Source organism: Lissotriton helveticus, chromosome 11 (assembly GCF_964261635.1).
Source record: "Lissotriton helveticus chromosome 11, aLisHel1.1, whole genome shotgun sequence".
In the NCBI taxonomy this organism is placed as follows: Eukaryota; Metazoa; Chordata; class Amphibia; order Caudata; family Salamandridae; genus Lissotriton; species Lissotriton helveticus.
This window is the reverse complement of record NC_136072.1, coordinates 1102264353-1102286487: the sequence shown is the minus strand read 5'-3', so window position 1 is coordinate 1102286487 and position 22135 is coordinate 1102264353. Positions and strand designations below refer to the sequence as shown.

Below are 22135 nucleotides of genomic sequence, written 5' to 3'. Positions count from 1 at the left end.
TGGAGGGGGCCCAGAAATTTAGCAAAATATAGTGATTTTTTTGTTTTTTTCAGAAAAATGGGAAAAACGGGCTGCAAATGAAAGCCTCTGGGTGTTTCCCTGAAAATGGTATCACAAAAAGGTTTGTGGGGCTGAAATCTCCATTTTCTCAGCTTTCAGGGAATGACAGACTTTTGTCAGAGAACCGAAATTTTTCACTCAGTTTTGGCATTTTTCTGGGACATAGCCTATTTTTGCTATTTTTAGAGCTTTCCACCTCCTTCCAGTTAATGGTAGAAATGAGTTTGAAAGCAATAATGGATCCTGGAAAGCTTTACATTTTCGAAAAGTAGACAAAATTCTGAATTCAGAAAGGGGTCATTTGTCTAAATCCATGAAGGTTTCGTTATAGAAACTAACAGTTAGATATTGGAATATTTGAAATTTTGTTGAAAAAAACAGCCTTTTGTCTCAACGTTTTCACCTATAACTTTTTCTAATTTTGACAGCTCTTGGAAAGCAATATACCGTTACATCCGTTAGACCTTCCTGGTTGTGGGGATATATAGGACTTGTAGTTTCACCAAGAACCCGACGAACCCAGATCCAAAAACTGAGCAGCAACTTGCAATGGTATTTTTTCATTTACTGGGTATAGTGCACTTTGTCTTGGAAAATGTATACATGGAATAATCTGTATGAAAGACACCTATGTATTTCTGAATTGGGTACAAATTATAGACTTCAGAAACAGTATATAATTGCACATTTTCAAAGTTGGGAATACTCATACTAGCATGAGAATTATTGGTCATTTTTCATAAAGATTTTTTTTTTACTCAATGTCTTTCATTCAAAGGGAGAAATGCATGAAAGCTCAATTGGTAATAACAGTTGATTTACAAATCTGAATTACCCCAAGTGTCCCGATAAAAACGGTACCTCACTTGTGTGGGTCGGCCTTGTGCCTGCGACAGGAAACGGCGGAAAATGCAACGTGGTCACACCTAAATTTAGCAGTTACAAATTGACCCTTTTTTGGCAAAGTGCCTACCTGTAGTTTTTGCACCCTAGCTCTGCCGGCACCTAGGGAAACCTTGCAAACCTATACATTTCTGAAAAGTAGACACCCAGGGGAATTCAGGATGGGGTGACTCGACTGCCTACCACCAGGTTTTGTTACCCAGAATCCCTTGCAAAGCTAAGTTTTTCACAAAATAAACACATTTTCCTCACATTTCTGTGGTGGAAAGTTCTGGAATCTGCGTGGATCAACAAATTTCCACCCACCCAGCGTGCCCCCAGGTCTCCCGAAAAAAATGGTACCTCACTTGCGTGGGTAGGCATAGTGGCTGCGACATGAAACAGCGCAAAACGCAGCATGGTCGCACCTCAATTTCCCAGTGAAATTTAGCACGATTCGGACAAAAAGACTACCTTTTGTTTTTGCGCCGTAGCTCTGCCAGCACCTAGGGAAACCTAGCAAACCTATACATTTTTGAAAACTAGACACCCAGGGCAATTCAGGATGGGGTGACTCGCCTGCCTACCCCCAGGTTTTGTTACCCAGAATCCCTTGAAAACATAAAAATTTGACCAAAAAAACACATTTTCCTCACATTTCTGTGGTGGAAAGTTCTGGAATCTGCGTGGATCAACAAATTTCCACCCACCCAGCGTGCCTCCAGGTCTCCCGAAAAAAATGGTACCTCACTTGCGTGGGTAGGCATAGTGGCTGCGACATGAAACAGCGCAAAACGCAGCATGGTCGCACCTCAATTTCCCAGTGAAATTTAGCACGATTCGGACAAAAAGACTACCTTTTGTTTTTGCGCCGTAGCTCTGCCAGCACCTAGGGAAACCTAGCAAACCTATACATTTTTGAAAACTAGACACCCAGGGGAATTCAGGATGGGGTGACTCGCCTGCCTACCCCCAGGTTTTGTTCCCCAGAATCCCTTGCAAACATAAAAATTTGACCAAAAAACACATTTTCCTCACATTTCTGTGGTGGAAAGTTCTGGAATCTGCGTGGATCAACAAATTTCCACCCACCCAGCGTGCCCCCAGGTCTCCCGAAAAAAACGGTACTTCACTTGCGTGGGTAGGCATAGTGGCTGCGACATGAAACAGCGCAAAACGCAGCATGGTCGCACCTCAATTTCCCAGTGAAATTTAGCACGATTCGGACAAAAAGACTACCTTTTGTTTTTGCGCCGTAGCTCTGCCAGCACCTAGGGAAACCTAGCAAACCTATACATTTTTGAAAACTAGACACCCAGGGGAATTCAGGATGGGGTGACTCGCCTGCCTACCCCCAGGTTTTGTTACCCAGAATCCCTTGCAAACATAAAAATTTGACCAAAAAAACACATTTTCCTCACATTTCTGTGGTGGAAAGTTCTGGAATCTGCGTGGATCAACAAATTTCCACCCACCCAGCGTGCCCCCAGGTCTCCCGAAAAAAACGGTACCTCACTTGCGTGGGTAGGCATAGTGGCTGCGACATGAAACAGCGCAAAACGCAGCATGGTCGCACCTCAATTTCCCAGTGAAATTTAGCACGATTTGGACAAAAAGACTATCTTTTGTTTTTGCGCCGTAGCTCTGCCAGCACCTAGGGAAACCTAGCAAACCTATACATTTTTGAAAACTAGACACCCAGGGGAATTCAGGATGGGGTGACTCGCCTGCCTACCCCCAGGTTTTGTTACCCAGAATCCCTTGCAAACATAAAAATTTGACCAAAAAAACACATTTTCCTCACATTTCTGTGGTGGAAAGTTCTGGAATCTGCGTGGATCAACAAATTTCCACCCACCCAGCGTGCCCCCAGGTCTCCCGAAAAAAACGGTACCTCACTTGCGTGGGTAGGCATAGTGGCTGCGACATGAAACAGCGCAAAACGCAGCATGGTCGCACCTCAATTTCCCAGTGAAATTTAGCACGATTTGGACAAAAAGACTATCTTTTGTTTTTGCGCCGTAGCTCTGCCAGCACCTAGGGAAACCTAGCAAACCTATACATTTTTGAAAACTAGACACCCAGGGAAATTCAGGATGGGGTGACTCGCCTGCCTACCCCCAGGTTTTGTTACGCAGAATCCCTTGCAAACATAAAAATTTGACCAAAAAAACACATTTTCCTCACATTTCTGTGGTGGAAAGTTCTGGAATCTGCGTGGATCAACAAATTTCCACCCACCCAGCGTGCCCCCAGGTCTCCCGAAAAAAACGGTACCTCACTTGCGTGGGTAGGCATAGTGGCTGCGACATGAAACAGCGCAAAACGCAGCATGGTCGCACCTCAATTTCCCAGTGAAATTTAGCACGATTTGGACAAAAAGACTATCTTTTGTTTTTGCGCCGTAGCTCTGCCAGCACCTAGGGAAACCTAGCAAACCTATACATTTTTGAAAACTAGACACCCAGGGAAATTCAGGATGGGGTGACTCGCCTGCCTACCCCCAGGTTTTGTTACGCAGAATCCCTTGCAAACATAAAAATTTGACCAAAAAAACACATTTTCCTCACATTTCTGTGGTGGAAAGTTCTGGAATCTGCGTGGATCAACAAATTTCCACCCACCCAGCGTGCCCCCAGGTCTCCCGAAAAAAACGGTACCTCACTTGCGTGGGTAGGCATAGTGGCTGCGACATGAAACAGCGCAAAACGCAGCATGGTCGCACCTCAATTTCCCAGTGAAATTTAGCACGATTCGGACAAAAAGACTACCTTTTGTTTTTGCGCCGTAGCTCTGCCAGCACCTAGGGAAACCTAGCAAACCTATACATTTTTGAAAACTAGACACCCAGGGAAATTCAGGATGGGGTGACTCGCCTGCCTACCCCCAGGTTTTGTTACCCAGAATCCCTTGCAAACATAAAAATTTGACCAAAAAAACACATTTTCCTCACATTTCTGTGGTGGAAAGTTCTGGAATCTGCGTGGATCAACAAATTTCCACCCACCCAGCGTGCCCCCAGGTCTCCCGAAAAAAACGGTACCTCACTTGCGTGGGTAAACATAGTGGCTGCAACAGGAAACGGTTCAAATTGTACGGTGGTGAATTTACATTACCTTATTGCAAAACTACCTTGATTTTGGGGGGGGGGCATCTGAGTTTGTGGCCCGGGGCTCGGTGGTATTCTTTGCAAAGTAGCAAACCCAAACAGTTCTGAAAACTAGACACCCGGGGGACTCCAGGGAGGTATGGCATGCATGGGTCCCCCAATGTTTTCCTACCCAGAACTCTCTGCAAACCTTAAAATTAGGTAAAAATTGCACTTTTCCAAACTTTTTGGCGTGGGATCGCCGGGTCGGCAAAAAAGTCATACCACCCTGCGTTCCCCTTGTTCTCCCGAGTAAAAGGATACCTCACTTGTGTGGGTGCCCCAAAGCAGAATACGCCAAAAATGAATTTTGAAAAAAGTAGTTTTTACTCATATTTACGTTTTACAAATAAAGCACCCCAGCCTAAGTCACATGCCTTTGGCCCACCCACACAAGTGAGGTATCATTTTACTCGGGAGAACAAGGGAAACACTGGGTGGTAGGACATTTGTTCCGGCAGCGAGATCCCACCCAAAAAAGTATGGAAAAGTGGGTTTTTTGACCAAAATTTCAGGTTTGCAGGGGTTTCTGGGTAGGAAAACATTGGGGGACCCACGCATGCCATACCACCCTGGACTCCCCCGGGTGTCTAGTTCTCAGAACTGTTGGGGTTTGGTAGTTTCCAAAGATGCCTGCCAAGCCCCGGGCCAAAAGCTCAGGTGACCCCCTCAAAAAATAAGATTATTTGGCTAAAGGTAATGTTTTCGTCTCCACAGTATGAATTGGGCCTTTTCCTAAAGCAGCCGCTATGCCTACCCACGCAAGTGAGGTACCATTTTTATCGGGAGACCTTGGGGAACGCTGGGTGGGAGGTAATTTGTGTGTGCCCAGTGATGCCACGCTTTCCCACACTAAAACGTGTGAAAAAACTGATTTTTTACCATGCAAAAAATGAGGTTTGCAAGGGATTCTGGGTAAAGGAACGTTGGAGGATCCACGCAAGCCATACCTCCTTGGAAGCCCCCGGTTGTCTACTTTTCAGAAATGTGTGGGATTGGTAGGTTTCCCTAGATGGCTGTCTCGCACGGGGCCAAAAACCCAGGTAACCCCTCTTGCAAAAGCTGGTGGACTGGTGAACAAAAAAAATCAGGCAGACTCGGAGGGAGCGCTGGCGCTTCCCCCGAGGGTGGGGCTCATGACGAGCTGGGCTCGTCATGAGCGTGCGAGGAGGCTACGCCATGACGAGCCCAGCTCGTCATCAGCCCCGAAGGGGTTAAAACAACATACCAATTATATCTCAGGTTCATGCTTTCACACCATTAGCCTGCTACGTAAGGTTTTCCCTCTGTTACCGGATTCCTTTAGGAGAACTTTAGTTCAGGCACTTGTCTTAAGTCGAATTGACTATTGTAACGGCCTGTTACTCTCTGCCAACGAAGGTGTGCTGGCTAAGCTCCAGGTCATTCAGAACACGGCGGCTCGCCTAGTCCTCAATGTCCCCCCGAGAACTCCATCTAAGCCCCTCATTGAGAAACTCCACTGGCTCTCAATCCGGCAGAGAACCAAATTTAAAATATGTTGTCTGATACATAAATGTATGGACAATGGACAAGGGCCAAGGGACAAATGGACAAGGGCCTGCCTACTTTGAAAACAAATTTGTTCCTTATATTCCAACTCGATCTCTCAGGTCCAGCAACAATCTTCTCCTAGTGGTGCCCTGCGCTAAAAAAGCTAGGCATGGAAACAAAGCACTATCAATAACAGGACCCACATTATGGAACAAACTTCCTTTGTCTCTGAGACAATGTACAGAACATCTCAAATTCAGGAGACAACTGAAAACCGTACTGTTCAGAAATGAGATCTAGTTCTTATTCCATCTACACCCTCTGTTCGACCGGCTCCAAAAGCGCAGAGATACTCCACTGGGAGTCAATTCGAGCGCTATACAAACCAGCAAATAAATAAATATGCCCCCGAGGGTGAGGCAGTGTATTTCGGGCAAGTGGCTCTATTACGAGGGCAAACAATAGTGGTGACAGGGGGCAGCCCTGTCTGGTACCCCTAAGGATGGTGATAGGTTGGGTAAGTTGTCTGTTGACTCGTACCCTGGCAATCTGTGAAATAGAAGGGGCCATAATGCATGCTATCATCCGGGGGCCCAGTCCTACTTTTTGTAAGACGGCACGGAAGAATCCTCAGTCCACCCGGTCAAATGCTTTTTCAGCGTCCAGTGAGAGCAATCACGCGGGTATCCTCCAGTGCCTAGCCTTCCCGACCAGGTGCGCAACTCGGCGCATGTTGTCCGCGCACAGACGTTGATGTATAAAGCCCACCTGATCCGGTTCAATGAGGCCGGGTAAGTGTGCGCTGAGGCGTTTGGCAAGGATTTTGATATAAAGTTTGAGATCTGTATTTAACAAGGCAATGGGGCGGAAGGAAGAGATGAGCGCGGGGTCTTTCCTAGGCTTCAGGATGAGAGCTAGTTCTGCCATATCCGGGCAGGGCCCATTTGTATCCGTGAAAGAGTTAAAAAGGCGTAGCATATATGATTGAAGTTGTGGTAAGAAAGCACGATAAAACTAGACTGGGAGGCCATCGGGGCCTGGCGTTTTGCAGAGGGGGGAGCTCCTTGAGAGCACTAGTTAATTCCTATAGCGTAATGGGTTCAAGGGATCCCAGTCACAAGCTTCTAAGGTGGCTTATATTTGACCCGGAGCAGCTGCATCTCGCGCATAGAGGGACGCATAGTAATGCTGATACGATTGGAGTTTAGAGGATTCCGTTGTGGCCCAAGACCCGTCCTCTAGCTTTAGTTTGGCAATGTGTGCCTTGGCTGCGCGTGATCTCAGACGGCGTGCCAAGACGGTACCCAGAAGAGCGTGCTCTGCCTTGTTAGTTCTGTGTGCCCTAAGTTGTCCCCTGAGTATAGCCAGGCGACTCTTATGCACCGCCATCGGGCGCTCCTGATCCAGTCGCTCGAGCATTTTGATTTTGCGCATGAGTTTGTTCTCAAAGAGGCTGGCCTCACGCATCCGAGCAATGGCAATAGATGTAAGGGGGGGCGCGAATCGTTGCTTTGAACGCACCCCATAGAACCGGAAGTGGCGACTCCGGGAGGTCGTTAGTTTCAAAATAGGACGAGATAGCAGCCTGGAGTTCCGCCCTGTCCACAGGGTCTCTAAGGATGTGACGGGGAAACCGCCATCTATTAGGCCTCTTGGGGCGAGAAAAGTGGTCATGAATGAGTAATTCTCCATGCCGGACATGTTGGCTGAGAGTGTATCTTTAACCAGAGAGTGTGACACAAAGAGATAATCAATGGGTGAGTAGGAACGGTGTGCGCGGGAATAGTAAGAGTAATCACGAGTCTCGTGAGAGTGGTACCGCCAAACATCTATTAGACCCGGAGCAGTGAGGCATTTTTTCGTTGCTGCCGACATGGCGCCCACCATATGAAATGAGCCCCCCATGCGACCTAGGCTCACGTCCCACACTAGATTTAAGTCCCCTCCTACTATTAGGTCTAAGTTCACATGTGCTATATGTTCTCGGAGAATCTTGCGCAAGAAAATGTCTTGGCCTTGGTTTGGTGCGCAGATGTTGCAAAGGGTGATTGCGCGTTGCCCCAACTTGACTATCACTTCAAGAAGTCTGCCCTCAGTGTCACGGATCGCCTTAGAGTTGCCCTGATGTATGCCCGTCCGGCAGAGGATAGCTACTCCCGCTATCCTAGTGGGCGCCGATGACCAGAACTGGAGGGGAAAGCGTGGATGTGACAGGCGTGTGACGTCAGCCCTGAGGAGGTGTCTCCTGCAAAAAAACGATATCAGGGTTTTGCAAAAGTAAGTATCACCATATTTGACGCCGCTTGTTGGGGGAGTTGAGACCCTTTACATTAAGGGATATAATCTTCAGGCAGGGTGCAGAAGTCATGGTTTCCTATCATCCAGAGCAAGCGCTCTCTCAGGCAGGTGGTCCGAGGAGCACAATGTCCACTGGGAGCTCCTCTGTGTGTCAAGGTGGCTCCCCCGCCGGATTGATGGGTTGGAAGGGAAAGGGATAAGGACAAACATAACAATTCAAATATTTTAAGGGCCAACAGGGCCTAATCCAGTTCAGGGAGTAGCCAGGCATATAGGCACAGGCTGTCCCGGAGATGTAATTCTCCCAGAAATAGGAGTGGGGGTCGGTCATCGCGTTTTGGAACAAATCGAAACCTTTGAAGCGGAGCTCAAGGCCGCCGCCTCAAGTAAAGGCTGGGCCTCGATTGGCGGTATCCCAATGAAAGGGATGGTGTAGCGGCTACAAAGTAATGGTCGGGGGTCCACCCCGGGTTAGGAGATGTACATTCAGTGGATTAAGAAGCACACGGTTGAGTTATTTGTTGACAGATTTTTGCGAGCCTAGGGGCGACGGGCCTCCCTCGAGGGATCTGATGTGTTGGATTATGTCCTGCTTTTGTTGGGATGAACTTCTGCGCTCTCGGGAGGATGAATACCTGGCGTGACGCACCGTGGTCCACTGTGGTTTCAAAGGGACTCTGGCCTTTGGAGGTATACATGTGGGACTTGCCGGGGGGTTGTCGGGAATTTGAAGTAACTGGGCCACCTCTCTGTATGATCGCAGCACTCGACGTCTGTACTCCCACTGGAATGTGAGGGCAAAGGGGTGCCCCCATTGGTTGTGGTTGTTAAGCTCCCGGAGCTTGTCTGTGATGGGCCGGAAGTCTCTCCGGCATCTAAGCGTTGTGGGGGCCAGATCTTGGAATAGCTGAGTGGGCGTGCCCTTGCACAGGATCTCCGGTTTGTCCCTAGCCGCCTTGAGGATGGCTTCCTTCTCGGTAAAAAAGTGGACCAGAGTCAAGATGTCCTGGACAAGGCTAGGCCTCCCTGGTAGCCCAGACACTCGGTGTGCGCGATCCAGGGCAGGCGGCGAGGCATAGTCGTCACCTCTAATGTCGTGAAGTAATTCCGCCACAAAAGTCATTATGTCGTCACCTTCTGCCCCAGTCGGAATCCCCCGCAGGCGTATGTTTTTCTGGCGACCCCTATTTTCCAGGTCCTCCTGTTTGAGCTATAGCTCAATGTGTTGTTCTTCCAGGGTGGCCAGTCGCTGCCATAGGTGTTCCTGATCTTCTTTACGGGCGTCCAGGGTCTTCTCCAGGTCGTCCACTCTCCCACCCAATTCCCGAACGTCTTTCCGGTACTCCTTGACACATGCCTGGACCTCAGTGTGCAGAGATCCTATTTCAGATTTTAAGTTCCTGCATGAATAGTCATAAAGGATTGTGTAACTGGCTCCGAGGGGCCTCCGGCCGCCAGTGTCGCATCGGACGCCGGGACCGAACCTGGCTTGTTCCACAGGGCCATGACCGTGGAACAAGGTGCCTTTGGGGGTTGTTGAGGGCTCCTTCCTGGACTTAGAGCGGGTCATTTTCAGTGACTGCTGGTGACTTTGCTGCAGATCGCTCACAAGATGTCGTCCCACCAGCTGTTATCAACTCCCAGCCCTGGCCGAGTTCCCAGCCCCCGGGTTTGCAGCAGGGAAATACCAGTCACAATGGCGCAGTGGGGTGGTGCGCTGTTTCAGGGGCCTTGTAAGAGCTATCGGCCTCGAGGGTGTGGAAGCCGCAGGCAGGGCAGAGGGCCGGGCAGGCCGAATTGGCAGGGCAGAGGGCCGGGCAGGCCGAATTGTGGTGTCTCCCCTCTGTGAGCGTTGGGCCCGTGTAGCCCGGGAGAACCCCCAGCCCACAAGTAGGAGTCCCCGAGGCGGGCAGCAATGCAGTAGCTACTAGGGTGTCCGGAGAAGGGCAGTGCAGGGTTGTAGATCCTCCGCTCGCGGTACCAGCTCATTGGACAGTTGGAATAGCTGCGTCTGTGACCCTGGCGTTCGGGGGTGTATAGAGACCGACCCTGGCGGGGTGAAGCAGTGCTGGTCTCTGAACCGGCTTAGTAGGATATGTAGGTGGCGGCCCAGTCCTGCAGCCCAGTCTCCCTCAATGTCGTGTCCATTTGCCGGTTCTCACCAAGGGTAAGAAGTTATGTTGGGCTCTCCGAGTGGCTCAGGGTTACGTCTTCTGCCCAAGGGTTACACCAGCGGCGTCTCTGCCTCCCTGCGCCTGCTTGTTGTTGTGGGCCCGGGGCTCTTTTAGGGTCTAGAAGGTACGGGCCAGTGTGTCAGAAGCCCCAATTAGTCACTTGATGTGGGGAGTTCGAATGTAGAGCTGCGCCCTTGCAACCGGTAGCGGACTGTCTTAATCTGTGAGGCAATACGGGCAGTGAGTGGCCGTAGGGCAGGGGGCGCCGGGGCACGGGCCAGGTCCCCAAAGGCCAGTATGTAGACGGGACCGCAGACGGCCCTATTCGCAAAAGAAGTCCCCAAGCAGCATGAGCAGCACGTCCCTCCCTCCTCCCGTCCCTCCCCCCACCTCTGTACCTGTATGGGTTCTGCTCTGCGGGGTCTCTACGCCGGTGGCCAGTCAGCGCTGCCCAGACGAGGCCTGTGGTCCTCCGATGCAACAAGATGGCGGCTGCACTCTTGGCGGCGATTGCTCCTCTGTCGATCTCTGGCGGGTTGGTCAGAGATCTCTTAGTTCAGGGTTTCCTCCGGTGTTTCCCGGGTAGACTACGTCGGTCGCCTCTTGCGAGTTTCCACCTTGGCGTCTTCGGGAGTCTCTGTTGTGGACTCGCGAAGGTCAGGCAGCTAAAATGGTGGGCAACCCTGCTGGAGCGTACTCCCGCCTGCCGGCTTGGTCTGCTCCCCCTCCGGTCACCACCAAGAAGTACGATGTGTCCTCAGTCCATAACAGCCTCCGAATTGCTGCTAGTCTGCTCTTGCTACCCCACGGTGTTCGCAGCCCGTGAGATCCCGCTCTGACCGCCTCCAAGGACCTCCGGAGTAGTCCCGCGTGTGCCAGGCAACCCAGGTGGCGGTTACCTCTCAGGATGCAGTGCTGGTCGACCAAAACTCGGCAGCTCAAGGTCACCTCCGGGTCCTGAGCCAACTTCCTGGGACTGCAAAGCTTCACCGCAGGGCACAGTGGTCAACTGTGGCGGCGACTGCAGAGATGTGGGGCCCGGATAGTTAAGATGACGTTGAATTAGCTTGATCATATGTTTTATATACAAAACATATATGTATAAAATTAGTCAAATGTTTTAGTAGTTATGTCACAACATTACTATCAGAACTTCTGTTTACATTAAAAAAGATTATTTTGCTTAAAATCTGGGAACCTCCATTACATATCACCACAAACCCAAGATCCACATCTCAGTCTCCCCTACGAGAAATAGAGGGTAAATGCCAGCGTTAAAATGGCTATGCTTAAAACACACAATACTCACACATACGTTGTGGGATCCCTAGAATCTCCTACCCATCGCATTCAATATCAATCCAACTAATTTGCATGTTTTAACTGTTCACAGTGAAATGTCATTTTTGAAGCAAGAAAAAGAATAGTGACATTTAATAATGTAGATCCATATTCTTAACATCATATGTTGTCTCCTCTGCAGGACTCCAGTAGTCTCCCCCTGGAAGCGAAAGTTTGAAGAGGATGAAAGGCAGACTATACCAAATGTGTTACAGGGAGAAGTGGCGAGGTTAAATCCTAAATTCCTTGTGAACCTGGACCCATCCCATTGCAGTAATAATGGAACAGTTCACCTCATATGCAAACTTGGTAGGTGCCTTTAAACCATTGTTTATTTCCACCTCTCTTTCCTTTTTCTCAATAACTCAATTATTTTCTCCAATGTAAACACTCTGTAATTAATGGATGAATAATGTGTTCAGTGTCTTTACATTTGCATTACATTTTATAGAAACTATTCAGTTTGAGGCATGTGTGACTGTAGATACATATGCTTTTTGCATACTTCCGACATCTGATGTTGGGTATGGATGTTTGCAAGGTTTTTTTCCTCGAAGAAGTCTTTCGAGTCACGAGACAAAGTGACTCCTCCTTTTGGACCAACCATGAAGGAGCGGCTCATCCTGAAGCAGGAAAAACTGTATATATAGCCTCTGACTGGGAGTATTTTTGCACAGGCTTTGTAGCCGGCACACCTACCATCTGAGCGCTAGTTACAATTTGAGGAGGCCTCCTAAGAAGGACATAACAACCAGTCCTCTGCATCCTCCTCGTCCTGCTTCTTCACCACCTCCACCACCCCTTTCTCCACCACCACCTTCCTCACATCATTCACATACTGACCCAGAGGACATTACGCCACAGGGATCTTCAGTCTCCCACAGCAGATCATGTTGGGGGGGAGGGATTATTCTTGCCCACAGATCCCTGGGAAATTTATATTGATCTCCGGGTGACACTGACCCAGATCTCTACCTGACCAAGCCATCACACCGATGATAATTCATCTTATCAAGACCTCATTGTTAGGGTTGCTATATATCACCAGGTCCCATACACAAAGACCCTATTAAGGACGTTTTTCTTTTTTAAACGCAGTCCGGCACACATGGGGCATGCCAATACCTTCCTATGCTCAAGGGCATGCTGCGCCACTCAGATGAGATTTTTAAGGACCCAGTGTAGGCACCTTTTACACCCAGGGTTGACACAGCACCCTCGGATCCTGTCTACATCAAGGGTCAGATTCCCTAGTTGTATCTAATGGCTGTAAAAGGGCCAACTCACAAACCTCAGCGGACGCTCCTCCACCGGGCAAGGAGTTCAAGCTTATTTACGCTTCAGGGAAGAGGATAGCAGCACATTCTGCCAATCACTGGTGGATTGCCTACACTTAAACTTTATTGACACGATACGACAGAGCACATTGGGGCAAGATGGAGGATATCAAATAATTCAATCAGATGTGCTCTAGACTCAGAGGAGACAGGTGCCAGGGGCATCAATTCAAGTGTACTGCTGTCTAGGTATGCTTGGCTTCGTATATCTGGCTTTAAGACAGAGGTACACCAAACACTGTTAAATGTGCCATTTGAAAAGGAGCATCTGTTTGGTCCCCAAGTGGACCAAGCGTTTGAAAAAATGAAAAAGAACAGTGTTGTAGCTAAATCAGTGGGGGGGGGGGGGGCACTACAAACCCTACTTCTCGTGGCTTCGTTCGGTGTCCCTCATATAAACAAGGTGCCAAAATTACATCCTCTGATGCCTCTACCTCGTACGGCACCATCAAGGGGATACTACTGTGGAAACAAATCCAAGGGTCACGGTAGGGATGTCTCCGCATGCACTGCACCTTCCACCTCAAACGCAGGGTCTCTCTTCTCGTTCCACCGGACCATTTAACACCTGTCGGGGGCTGACTACGTTTCCTCCCCACTTGGAAAAATATAACTTCAGGTCAGTGGTTGTTGGACATTATCAAAACATGGTTGTCTGGAGCTAATCACCACAAACCCAAACATTCCACCTCACAGACACAATCCCTCCATAGAACATAAAAAAGTGCAGGCTCTGTTGCTCAAAGGAGCCATAGACCCTCTCCCTCTTCAACATCAAGGTTCAGGAGTGTACTCCCGATACTATCTAATCCCCAAAATGACTGATCACTACGTTCCATCTTGGAGCTCTGGCCCTTAAATATTACATGCTATCAGAACACTTCCATATGGTCACTCTTCAAGACGTGATCCCACTGCTCCAACAAGGCAACTTTGTCGGCACTAGACTTAAAGTACACTTACTTCCACATCCCGATCCATCCAGCTCATCGCACGTACCTCAAGTTCGTTAAGCTCGAAGGCAATACCCGTTCAAAGTGTTACAATTCAGTCACTACCGCACGCACCCCTTGTGTGCACTAAATGCCTAGCAGTGGTAGCAGCATATCTGCGCAGACCAAATATTCATGTCTTTCCCATATGTGGATGTCTTGCTACCAAAGCCAGTATACTTCTCATGCGTCAACAACACACTCCAACTAGACTTCATCTACTACATCAACTGCTGTTTCCTATCAACATACAAAAATCGCAGCTTCAACCTTTACAGATTCTGACGTATTTAGGGCCATGCTCAGCGCACAGTTGGGTTTGGCATTCCCAAATATAACCAGGTTGCAAAACATCCAAAGCTACTACAGCAGTTTCAACCCAGTCAACACATAACAAGACAGTTATGCAACTCTTAGGTATGATGTCATCTTTGCATCGCAATAGTACCACATGCTCGAACTACATAGGCGCCCGCTTCAGGAATTTCTGGTCGCAATCACAGGGTCAGCTACAAGATCTAGTGTTTGTAGAGAGCAGCTCTCCATGCTCTCTGCAGTGGTGGAACACACAAAACGTATCAAAGGGGTGGCCATTTCTAGACCCTTTACTCAGATCATTCTCACAGTGGATGCATTCCTTACAGGGTGGGGTGCTCACCTACAGGATCTCACAGGTCAAGGTCACTGGAATGCCAAACACCAGGGTCGCCACATCAACTACCACGAGTTTCAAGCTTTTCACCCAGCAGTAAAAGCATTTCTAACTCACCTAGCAGGTAAAGTTATCTTGTCCAGACGGACAACATGATAACCATGTACTATTTACAAAAACAGGGACACACATTCTTTTTCTCTACAGTTATCACATCTGTCTCAGACGATTTGGTATTTGGCAGTACGTCACAACATCCACCTGCTAGCGGAACACCTCCCAGGGATGGACAACCACTTTGCCGACCGATTCAGCAGGACGTGGCAACAAGTTCATGAGTGGGAACTCCAACCCCAAGTCTTCCTCCCATACTTTCACAAGTGGGTATTTCCAGAGATAGACCTCTTTGCAGCTGCACACAACACAACATGCCCAGACTTCACCTCCAGGTTCCCACACCCACTATCCAAGGGCAATGCACAATATATTAACAGGTCAGGGATATTTGCCTATGCTTTTCCACCTCTCCCATTTGTGGTTCAGGCAAACGTCTCTCACCCTTGTTCTAGTAGCTCCCATTTGGGCTCGACAGCCATGGTTCACCACACTGCTCGAACTCTGTAGTTCCCGACAAGGAGCCTCCCCTCAACCCGGACCTTCTCACTCAGAACCATGGAGTAATCAGGTATCCAAATCTGAATGAGCTTAACCTTGCGATTGACGAGAGGAGGAGCATCGCGCGCAACCAAGATGGCCGCATGAGCACAGGGCTCCAGAGACCCTCGTAACCTCCCGAATATATCCTGTCACTTATCCTGTACGCTGTTGACATCTTTGTGTAGATGAACCACAGGAGAGTCAAAATCGGTCATTTGTATCCTGATCGGACCCCGGAGACCAGAGTTGTGGTGCTGGAAAGTTTGTGGCCTTCGCCTCTTGGATGTCCGGCGCCCGAGTTGGAATGGTGTCCGTGGCGTAATCGAACAACATCGGCCTAAGGCAGCAAAGGCGCCCGGTCCGGCTTCACTTTCGCTTTAGTTTTTGACAATTGGTTTGGATCCCGGGCCTGAGACGCCTCACTCGCTCCGAAAGCTCGTATCCCGACTGGCTCTTGGACGTGCTGAACATCATTTGGAGTTTTGGCCTTGACTAGAGTATAAGCTGTCTTTGTGGTCATTTTTACTCCTTTGTTCGAGGGCCGTTTTTTGACCTTTGCTTTCTTGACTCCCTGCTGCTCGATCGCCCTGGTCGTTTACTGCTCTCTGGTTGGTCTGCATGTGTTAAATCCCCCCCCCCGGGTTTTTGCTCTGAATACTATCTGGTATTGTTCCGCAATGGCAAGCAAACCTGAGGGAGACAGACAGAAGGTAAAAAACACCAGACAGGGTGGATATACCCAAACCAACGTCATGGATCGTTATGCTCAGGTTAAGGGATCGCCCAGTGGACCGGGTAGGTCGCTGGAAGAAGCGAGGGGTTCATAGACTCCGGTGACGGAGCCGACACTGCAGGATGTGATGGACGCCATTGATGGTATCAAATCTTCCCTCGGGAAACAAATGGAGACCCTTGCCCATAAATTGGATACGGTGGCGATCAATGTGAATTTGATCCGTACGGACCTTACAAAAACCAATGAAAAGGTCAAATTGTTGGATATTAAAACATCGAGCCTAACGGATGACGTTGTTGAACTGCAGACCGAGGTCCGTACTTTAAGGGCCTCCAATGACATTGTTATCCGTCGCCTGGAGGATTTTGAAGGAAGGGCTCGGCGGAACAATATCCGTATAATTGGGGTTCCGGAAAAGGCTGAAGATCAAGCGGCTGATATCTTTGTCGAGGACCTTATCGTCAATCATCTAGCACCCAAGGGACTGAGCAAGTTCTTCACGGTGGAACGGGCCCATAGAGTCCCGGGTGGCAGACCGAAAGTGGGAGCCCCGCCGCGGCCTATGATAGCGCGGATTTTTGACTTTCGGGATAGAGACGCTATCCTTCAGGCATCGCAGGCGGGTGGTCCCTTGAAGTTTGAAAACTCTTCCATCAGTTTCTACCCGGACTTTACACAGACGGTCCAGAAACAGAGATTCAGTTTTCTGGGTGTGAAAAGGAGACTCCGAGATATGGGTCTCAAATACGCCATGCTCTTCCCGGCCAAGTTGAGGATTGAGTATACCGAACGGGTGTACTTTTTTGATAAGCCTGAGGTGGTGGCCGATTTGTTGGACACTCTGCCAGCCCGACAGGATCCAGAGAGTCAGTCTGGCGGAGCGGAGGGAGGACCTGAGGAGCAGGAATGAGCACCATTCGCCTGGTTTCTGGAGACAATGGGGGGATTGTTACTATGGTGGTTCCAATTCTGATGTGCATCTGACTGTGTTTTGTACGGGGGGTTGCGGGGCAATCGATGGGTCTTTCTCCTCCTCAGCTTTACTTTTTGTAGTTTAGTGTAGATGTGGGGGCGACAGGCACACTGCGAGTTGGGGTGGCTTTTTAGTCGTAAGCAGGGGTGCAGGGTGGGGGGTGTGCAACGTGTTGTTCGGGAGGGGGTGGGTGGTGTTGATTTTTTGTTCACTGTTTTCGCAAGGCGCTATATTGCAGGACATTTTCATTGCTGTGTGGGGCTCTGCTCGGGGTTGGATCTTCTTTCTCTTTCATGAGGGGGGGTTGAGGTTGATGAGTTGGAATGTTAACGGGTTGGGGGACAAGATTAAGGGTGGGGTGGTACTACAACTCCTGAAACGTCACTCCCCTGATGTTGTTCTTCAAGAGACTCACTTGGTAGGGAATACATGTCACGCCATGAATAAGAAGGGGTATTGTCTAATTGCCCACGCTGGGTTTTCCTCTAGGTCCCGAGGGGTTGGAATTCTTATTAAAAAAGCTCTCCCGCTTGAGGTGGACTCCACGGTTCTTGATGACAGGGGACGCTATGTGGCTGTTTCGGGGCGGTGGGAGGGCCGCACGCTTTCCTTGGTCTCTATTTATGTTGCTCCCGGCCTACAATCTACTACCTTTGCTGATTTGGGGCGGGTTTTACTCGATCTCCCCGGTGGTTCTTTGATACTGGGTGGGGATTTTAATGCGGTAGTTTCCGGTATGCTTGATAGGCATCCACCTAGCGAGCTAAGGGGGGGCGCATGGTTGGCTGCCTGATTTCATGGACGTACTGGGCCTGGTGGACTGTTGGAGATTGCTCCATTCTACTCAGCGGCAGTATACGTTTCACTCGGGCGCCCATGGTAGTCTTTCTAGGATTGATTATGTGCTAGTACCGGCTGCACAGGCGTTCTGTGTTAGAGGCCAGGCATATGGCTCAGGGTATCTCCGATCACTCCCCGCTGTGGCTTGGATTTAGTGTCGGGTGCCGAGGGTCGGGTAGCCCCGATTAACCCATGGTATCTTCACAATCCTAAAACCCGCAGTGAGCTTGTAAAGGATTTGGATAATTTTTTCCGGGTTAATGAAGGTTCGGTTTCTTCCGCGGTCTCACTGTGGGAAGCGTTCAAGACTGTCCTTAGGGGTCAAGCTCTATCATTGATTGCTGGAGTTATGAAGCAGAAAGAGGAAGATGTGATAGAGATAGAGACGGAGATAGCTGATTTGGAACTGGCTCTAGAACAGGAGGTGACCCGCTCTAGATTGCATGTTCTGCAATTGAAGCAGCTGGAATATAATAATAATAATAATAATAATAAAGGGGTTTATAAAGCGCCTGGTGACGCCATCCCGGCGTATCCCCGCGCTGTGGAGAGAGAGTCAAGAGAGCAGAAACAGCAATCCCTAGAGGGCAAACAAATGTGTTTTTAAAAGCTTCCTGAACATAGTTTCAGTTTTGGCTAGTCTGATCTCAGTTGGAAGGATGTTCCATTGGGTGGCTGCCAACACCCGAAAGGAGCGACCTCCCATCCTGGCCCTTCTTACACGAGGAACTGTAAGGAGACCCAATATAGGACATTGGTGACGGAAGCTGCAAAGGCTCTTAGCTGGGAGCAACAGGGGCGTCTCTATGATGTTGGGGACAAGGCGGGCAAATTGATAGCTTGGTTGGATAGGAAAGACAGAGCAAGTCGTGTGGTACCGGAGATTGAGATGGAGAGTGGGGCCCTGATTACCGACCCACAAGGGATAGTGGCATGTTTCGCAGATCATTTTCATACTGTGTACTCTGCCGTGTCTGATAGACCAGAGGAGGACTTTTGCTTACTACTATGAGATATTTCCCTTCCGAGTCTTTCCGAGGCGGATAGGGACCTCATGGATTCTACAATCACGGCGGACGAGGTAGCGGTAGCTATGCGTTCCCTACGTTCATGTAAAGCGATGGGTCCCAATGGTCTGCCGGTAGAGCTATACAAGCTTCGGCCTGACAAGATCGCCCCGTATTTAAGGGACATGTTCCTAGAGTCCCGGGATCGTGGTTTTCTCCCCCGAGACCAGCGGTTGGCAACTATAGTTGTAATACACAAGGAAGGGAAACCGAGGAATAAGTGTGCCTCGTATCGGCCGATTTCACTGTTAAACGCCAAACCCAAAATTCTTGCCAAGCTACTGGCTAATAGATTGATCACGGTCATCAGTGATCTAATTCATCCGGATCAGTCTGGTTTCATCCCACACAGAAACACGGTGTTGAATCTTCGGCGCCTACATGGGGTTCTCGCGAGGGCTGCGACGCTGCGTGAGCCGGCCATTTTGGCGTCTTTGGATGCCACTATGGCGTTTGATACTGTGGAATGGCCGTATTTGTGGGCGGTGTTGACTAAATTTGGTTTCGGGTCGGAATTTATTGGCTGGGTGCGGCTTTTTTACGCGGGTCCCCTCGCTCAGATAGTGGTTAACGGTCGCGTTTCAGCACCATTTTGTCTCGTGCGGGGTACCCGCCAGGGTTGCCCGTTGTCTCCACTTTTGTTCGCATTGGCCCTGGAGCCCCTCGCTGCGTGGATCCGTTGAGAGCCCTCCATGAGGGGTATTCACTGGTCTCCGGAATACGAGGATCGCATCTCCTTATATGCGGACGACATTCTGCTTTATTTGACTTCTCCTAGGAAGTCTCTGATAGTATTATGTGACGTTTTGACTTCCTTTGGTAGAAACTCGGGCCTGATTATGAACTGGGCAAAATCCCATCTTTATGTCCTCTGTGGTGATGCTCCGGTTCTGCCGCGTAACTGTCCCATCCAGATAGCGCAAGAGGGGTTTAAATATCTTGGTATTTATGTTTCGATGGACCCCTTGGTTCGGTACGAGAAAAATCTTCTCCCTCCTTTGACTCGGTTGAAACGAGATGTAGCGAATTGGCGGAAACTTACGCTTTCGTTGCTTGGGCGAGCGGCCCTTTTTAAGATGATGTCTCTTCCTCGTTTTTTGTATGCCCTGCAGAACACGCTTGACGTAGTTCCTGCTAGTTATTTTCGGATAGACGAGGGTCTGCAGAGGAAATTGTTGTGGGATGGTAGACCTCGTATTGCGCTTGCCAAATTGACACTCCCGTGGTACGACGGGGGTATTTCTCTTCCCGACATTAAACTGTACTATTAGGCATCGCAGTTAGGGGCCATCAACCATTGTATGTATGGTCCCGAGTTAAATCCTGGTTTCGCCATGTATAGGTGGTTACTCCGCTGAGGCAACTATTACAGGGTGTTATATATTCTAAATCGGTGGTGAGGTCTCTGACGGGGCCGACGAGGACGGCTGTACGGGTCTGGCAGGATGCCACTAGTGCGTTAGGATGGAAGGATCGTTTGACCTTGGCGACCCCGCTTTTCGGATCTGATAGGTTCGGTAAATTGTGGAACACTGAGGTTTGACTAGTGGGATCTTATTGGTATCACCAGGGTGGGAGACATCTGGGTTAAGGGACAAGTTAAGTCGTTTGCGGTCTTGCAGACTGAGTTTGAATTGGGAGGAACAGAGTATTTCCGTTATGCTCAGGTTCTCCATGCGTTGAAGTCAGTCTTCCCGGAAGGAGAGGAGATACCGGAGTCTACCCTGCCGGAGGACCGAGTGTTGGATGGTCATATACCAGATAGTACCATCTCCCTGGTGTATAAATAATTGATTAACCATAGGGCAGACCTTCTGTCGCAATTGCGAGATCAGTGGACCCGTGACGGTCTTGAGCTTGATGATGAGGACTGGCAGTCTGCGATCTCCTCTCCTAAGGAGGTCGCGATTCCGGCACGACTCGGATTAGTTCAACTCAAAATATTACACAGGGTATATGTCACGGGTCCCCGTTTGGTCCGAATGGGTTTTTCTGAGGAGGGTCTGTGTCGACGGGGATGTGGACAGTTGGGTACGTTTCTTCACATCATCTGGGAGTGTAGGGAAGTCGCTGATTATTGGAGTAAGATCCACAAGGTGATTCAGGAGGTTACGGGTGTGGCTCTCTTGCCAGAAGCTAGGCGCTGCCTGTTGAATGTTTGGGAGCCCACCGATCATAATGTAGCTCAGACTCAATGGGTGACTCGGGGGGCCATGATCGCTAAACGTAACATTGCACAGTTGTGGGGGTCCCAGAGGCCTCCTACTCTTGAGGTGTGGATGGAAAACATGGATTGGTGCATGTTCAGGGAAAAAACGGTATATTTGGCTCGGGGTCGTCCCCGGAAATGGCATAAAGTCTGGGGTCCCTGGAACCGGTACAGAGGAGACAATCTGTGTACCACCAGCGACAGCTGTCCTTGATTTTCCGCTTTCCCCCTGACCCCGCATTAGTCCTTGATTGCTTTAATGTCTTTGATGCCTTCTCTTCTTCCCTCCCCCCTTCCCCCATCAATATGTTTACTATTCTGTTGTCTATTGCTATGATGTTCCGCCCTCGTGCAGTCTGAACACTTTATGTATTATGCTGCCGCCTTGCTGTTTTTTTCTCAATAAAAAGAAATATTTAAAAAAAAAAAAAACTTGCGATTGACTCCTGAGGTATTAAAATACTGTTACCTTAATCTCCCACCTGAATGTATGACCATTCTTAAAGAAGTTTGTAGGCCTACAACTAGAGCATTTTATGCAGGAAAGTGGAAAAGATTTGTCTTCAACTGGCTCAGTGAACACAATTCATTTGATGCAACTGTGCAAAACATTGTTTGCTGCCTTCATCATTTGGACCTCTGACCTGGTTTAGACTTCAATACACCACTTGTAGCTGCAATTGCTGCCTGTCTACAAAACAGGCAACACTTATCTTTGTTCAAAGTACCTGATAATAAGGCATTCACAGAAGCCCTTAAAAGAGTAATCTGATAGACTACTAGCCACAGATTCCTTAACATAGAATTATCCCCAGGTGTGAGACTGGATCCGGAAACTTTTTGCCCAACATCCCTGCACGCCGGGGGGACGGAATCACACGACTCCGCCCAGGCATCGTACGTGATGTAAGCGAGGTCACATAAGTCCCACCCCGGCGAGCCTACGTCAGTTTTTTCCTTTTCCTTTTCCGCCTGCAACGCGGATCCGGTTTGTGCTCCGGGCCTGTTTAGGCCTTTCCCTTTCGCTATTGTGCATGTTTGTGGGAACAGTGTGCGGATGCCTTCGGCCTTTAAAACGTGCTCGTCTTGTGGACGTCTGATGTCGGCGACTGACCCTCACCTCATTTGCATGTGGTGTTTGGGGGAAGATCACGGATCCACTGATTGCGAGGCGTGCCAACAGTTGAAGCCGAAGTCCTGGTGGGAGCGCCGGATGAAACTTCTCTCGGCTCGCATGTTCAGATCGTCTTCGTCACC

General features: G+C 49.3%; 1 protein-coding gene across 2 annotated transcripts in view; it reads left to right on the top strand.

The window, feature by feature from the left end:
• Positions 1-22135, top strand: part of MED15 (mediator complex subunit 15) — an 800982-nt gene that overhangs the window by 628653 nt on the left and 150194 nt on the right. For both annotated transcript variants that reach the window (XM_078667783.1, XM_078667782.1), the window contains exon 15: positions 11558-11724. In XM_078667783.1, coding sequence (XP_078523909.1) covers positions 11558-11724 — 167 coding nt within the window. The remainder of the gene's footprint in view (positions 1-11557; positions 11725-22135) is intronic.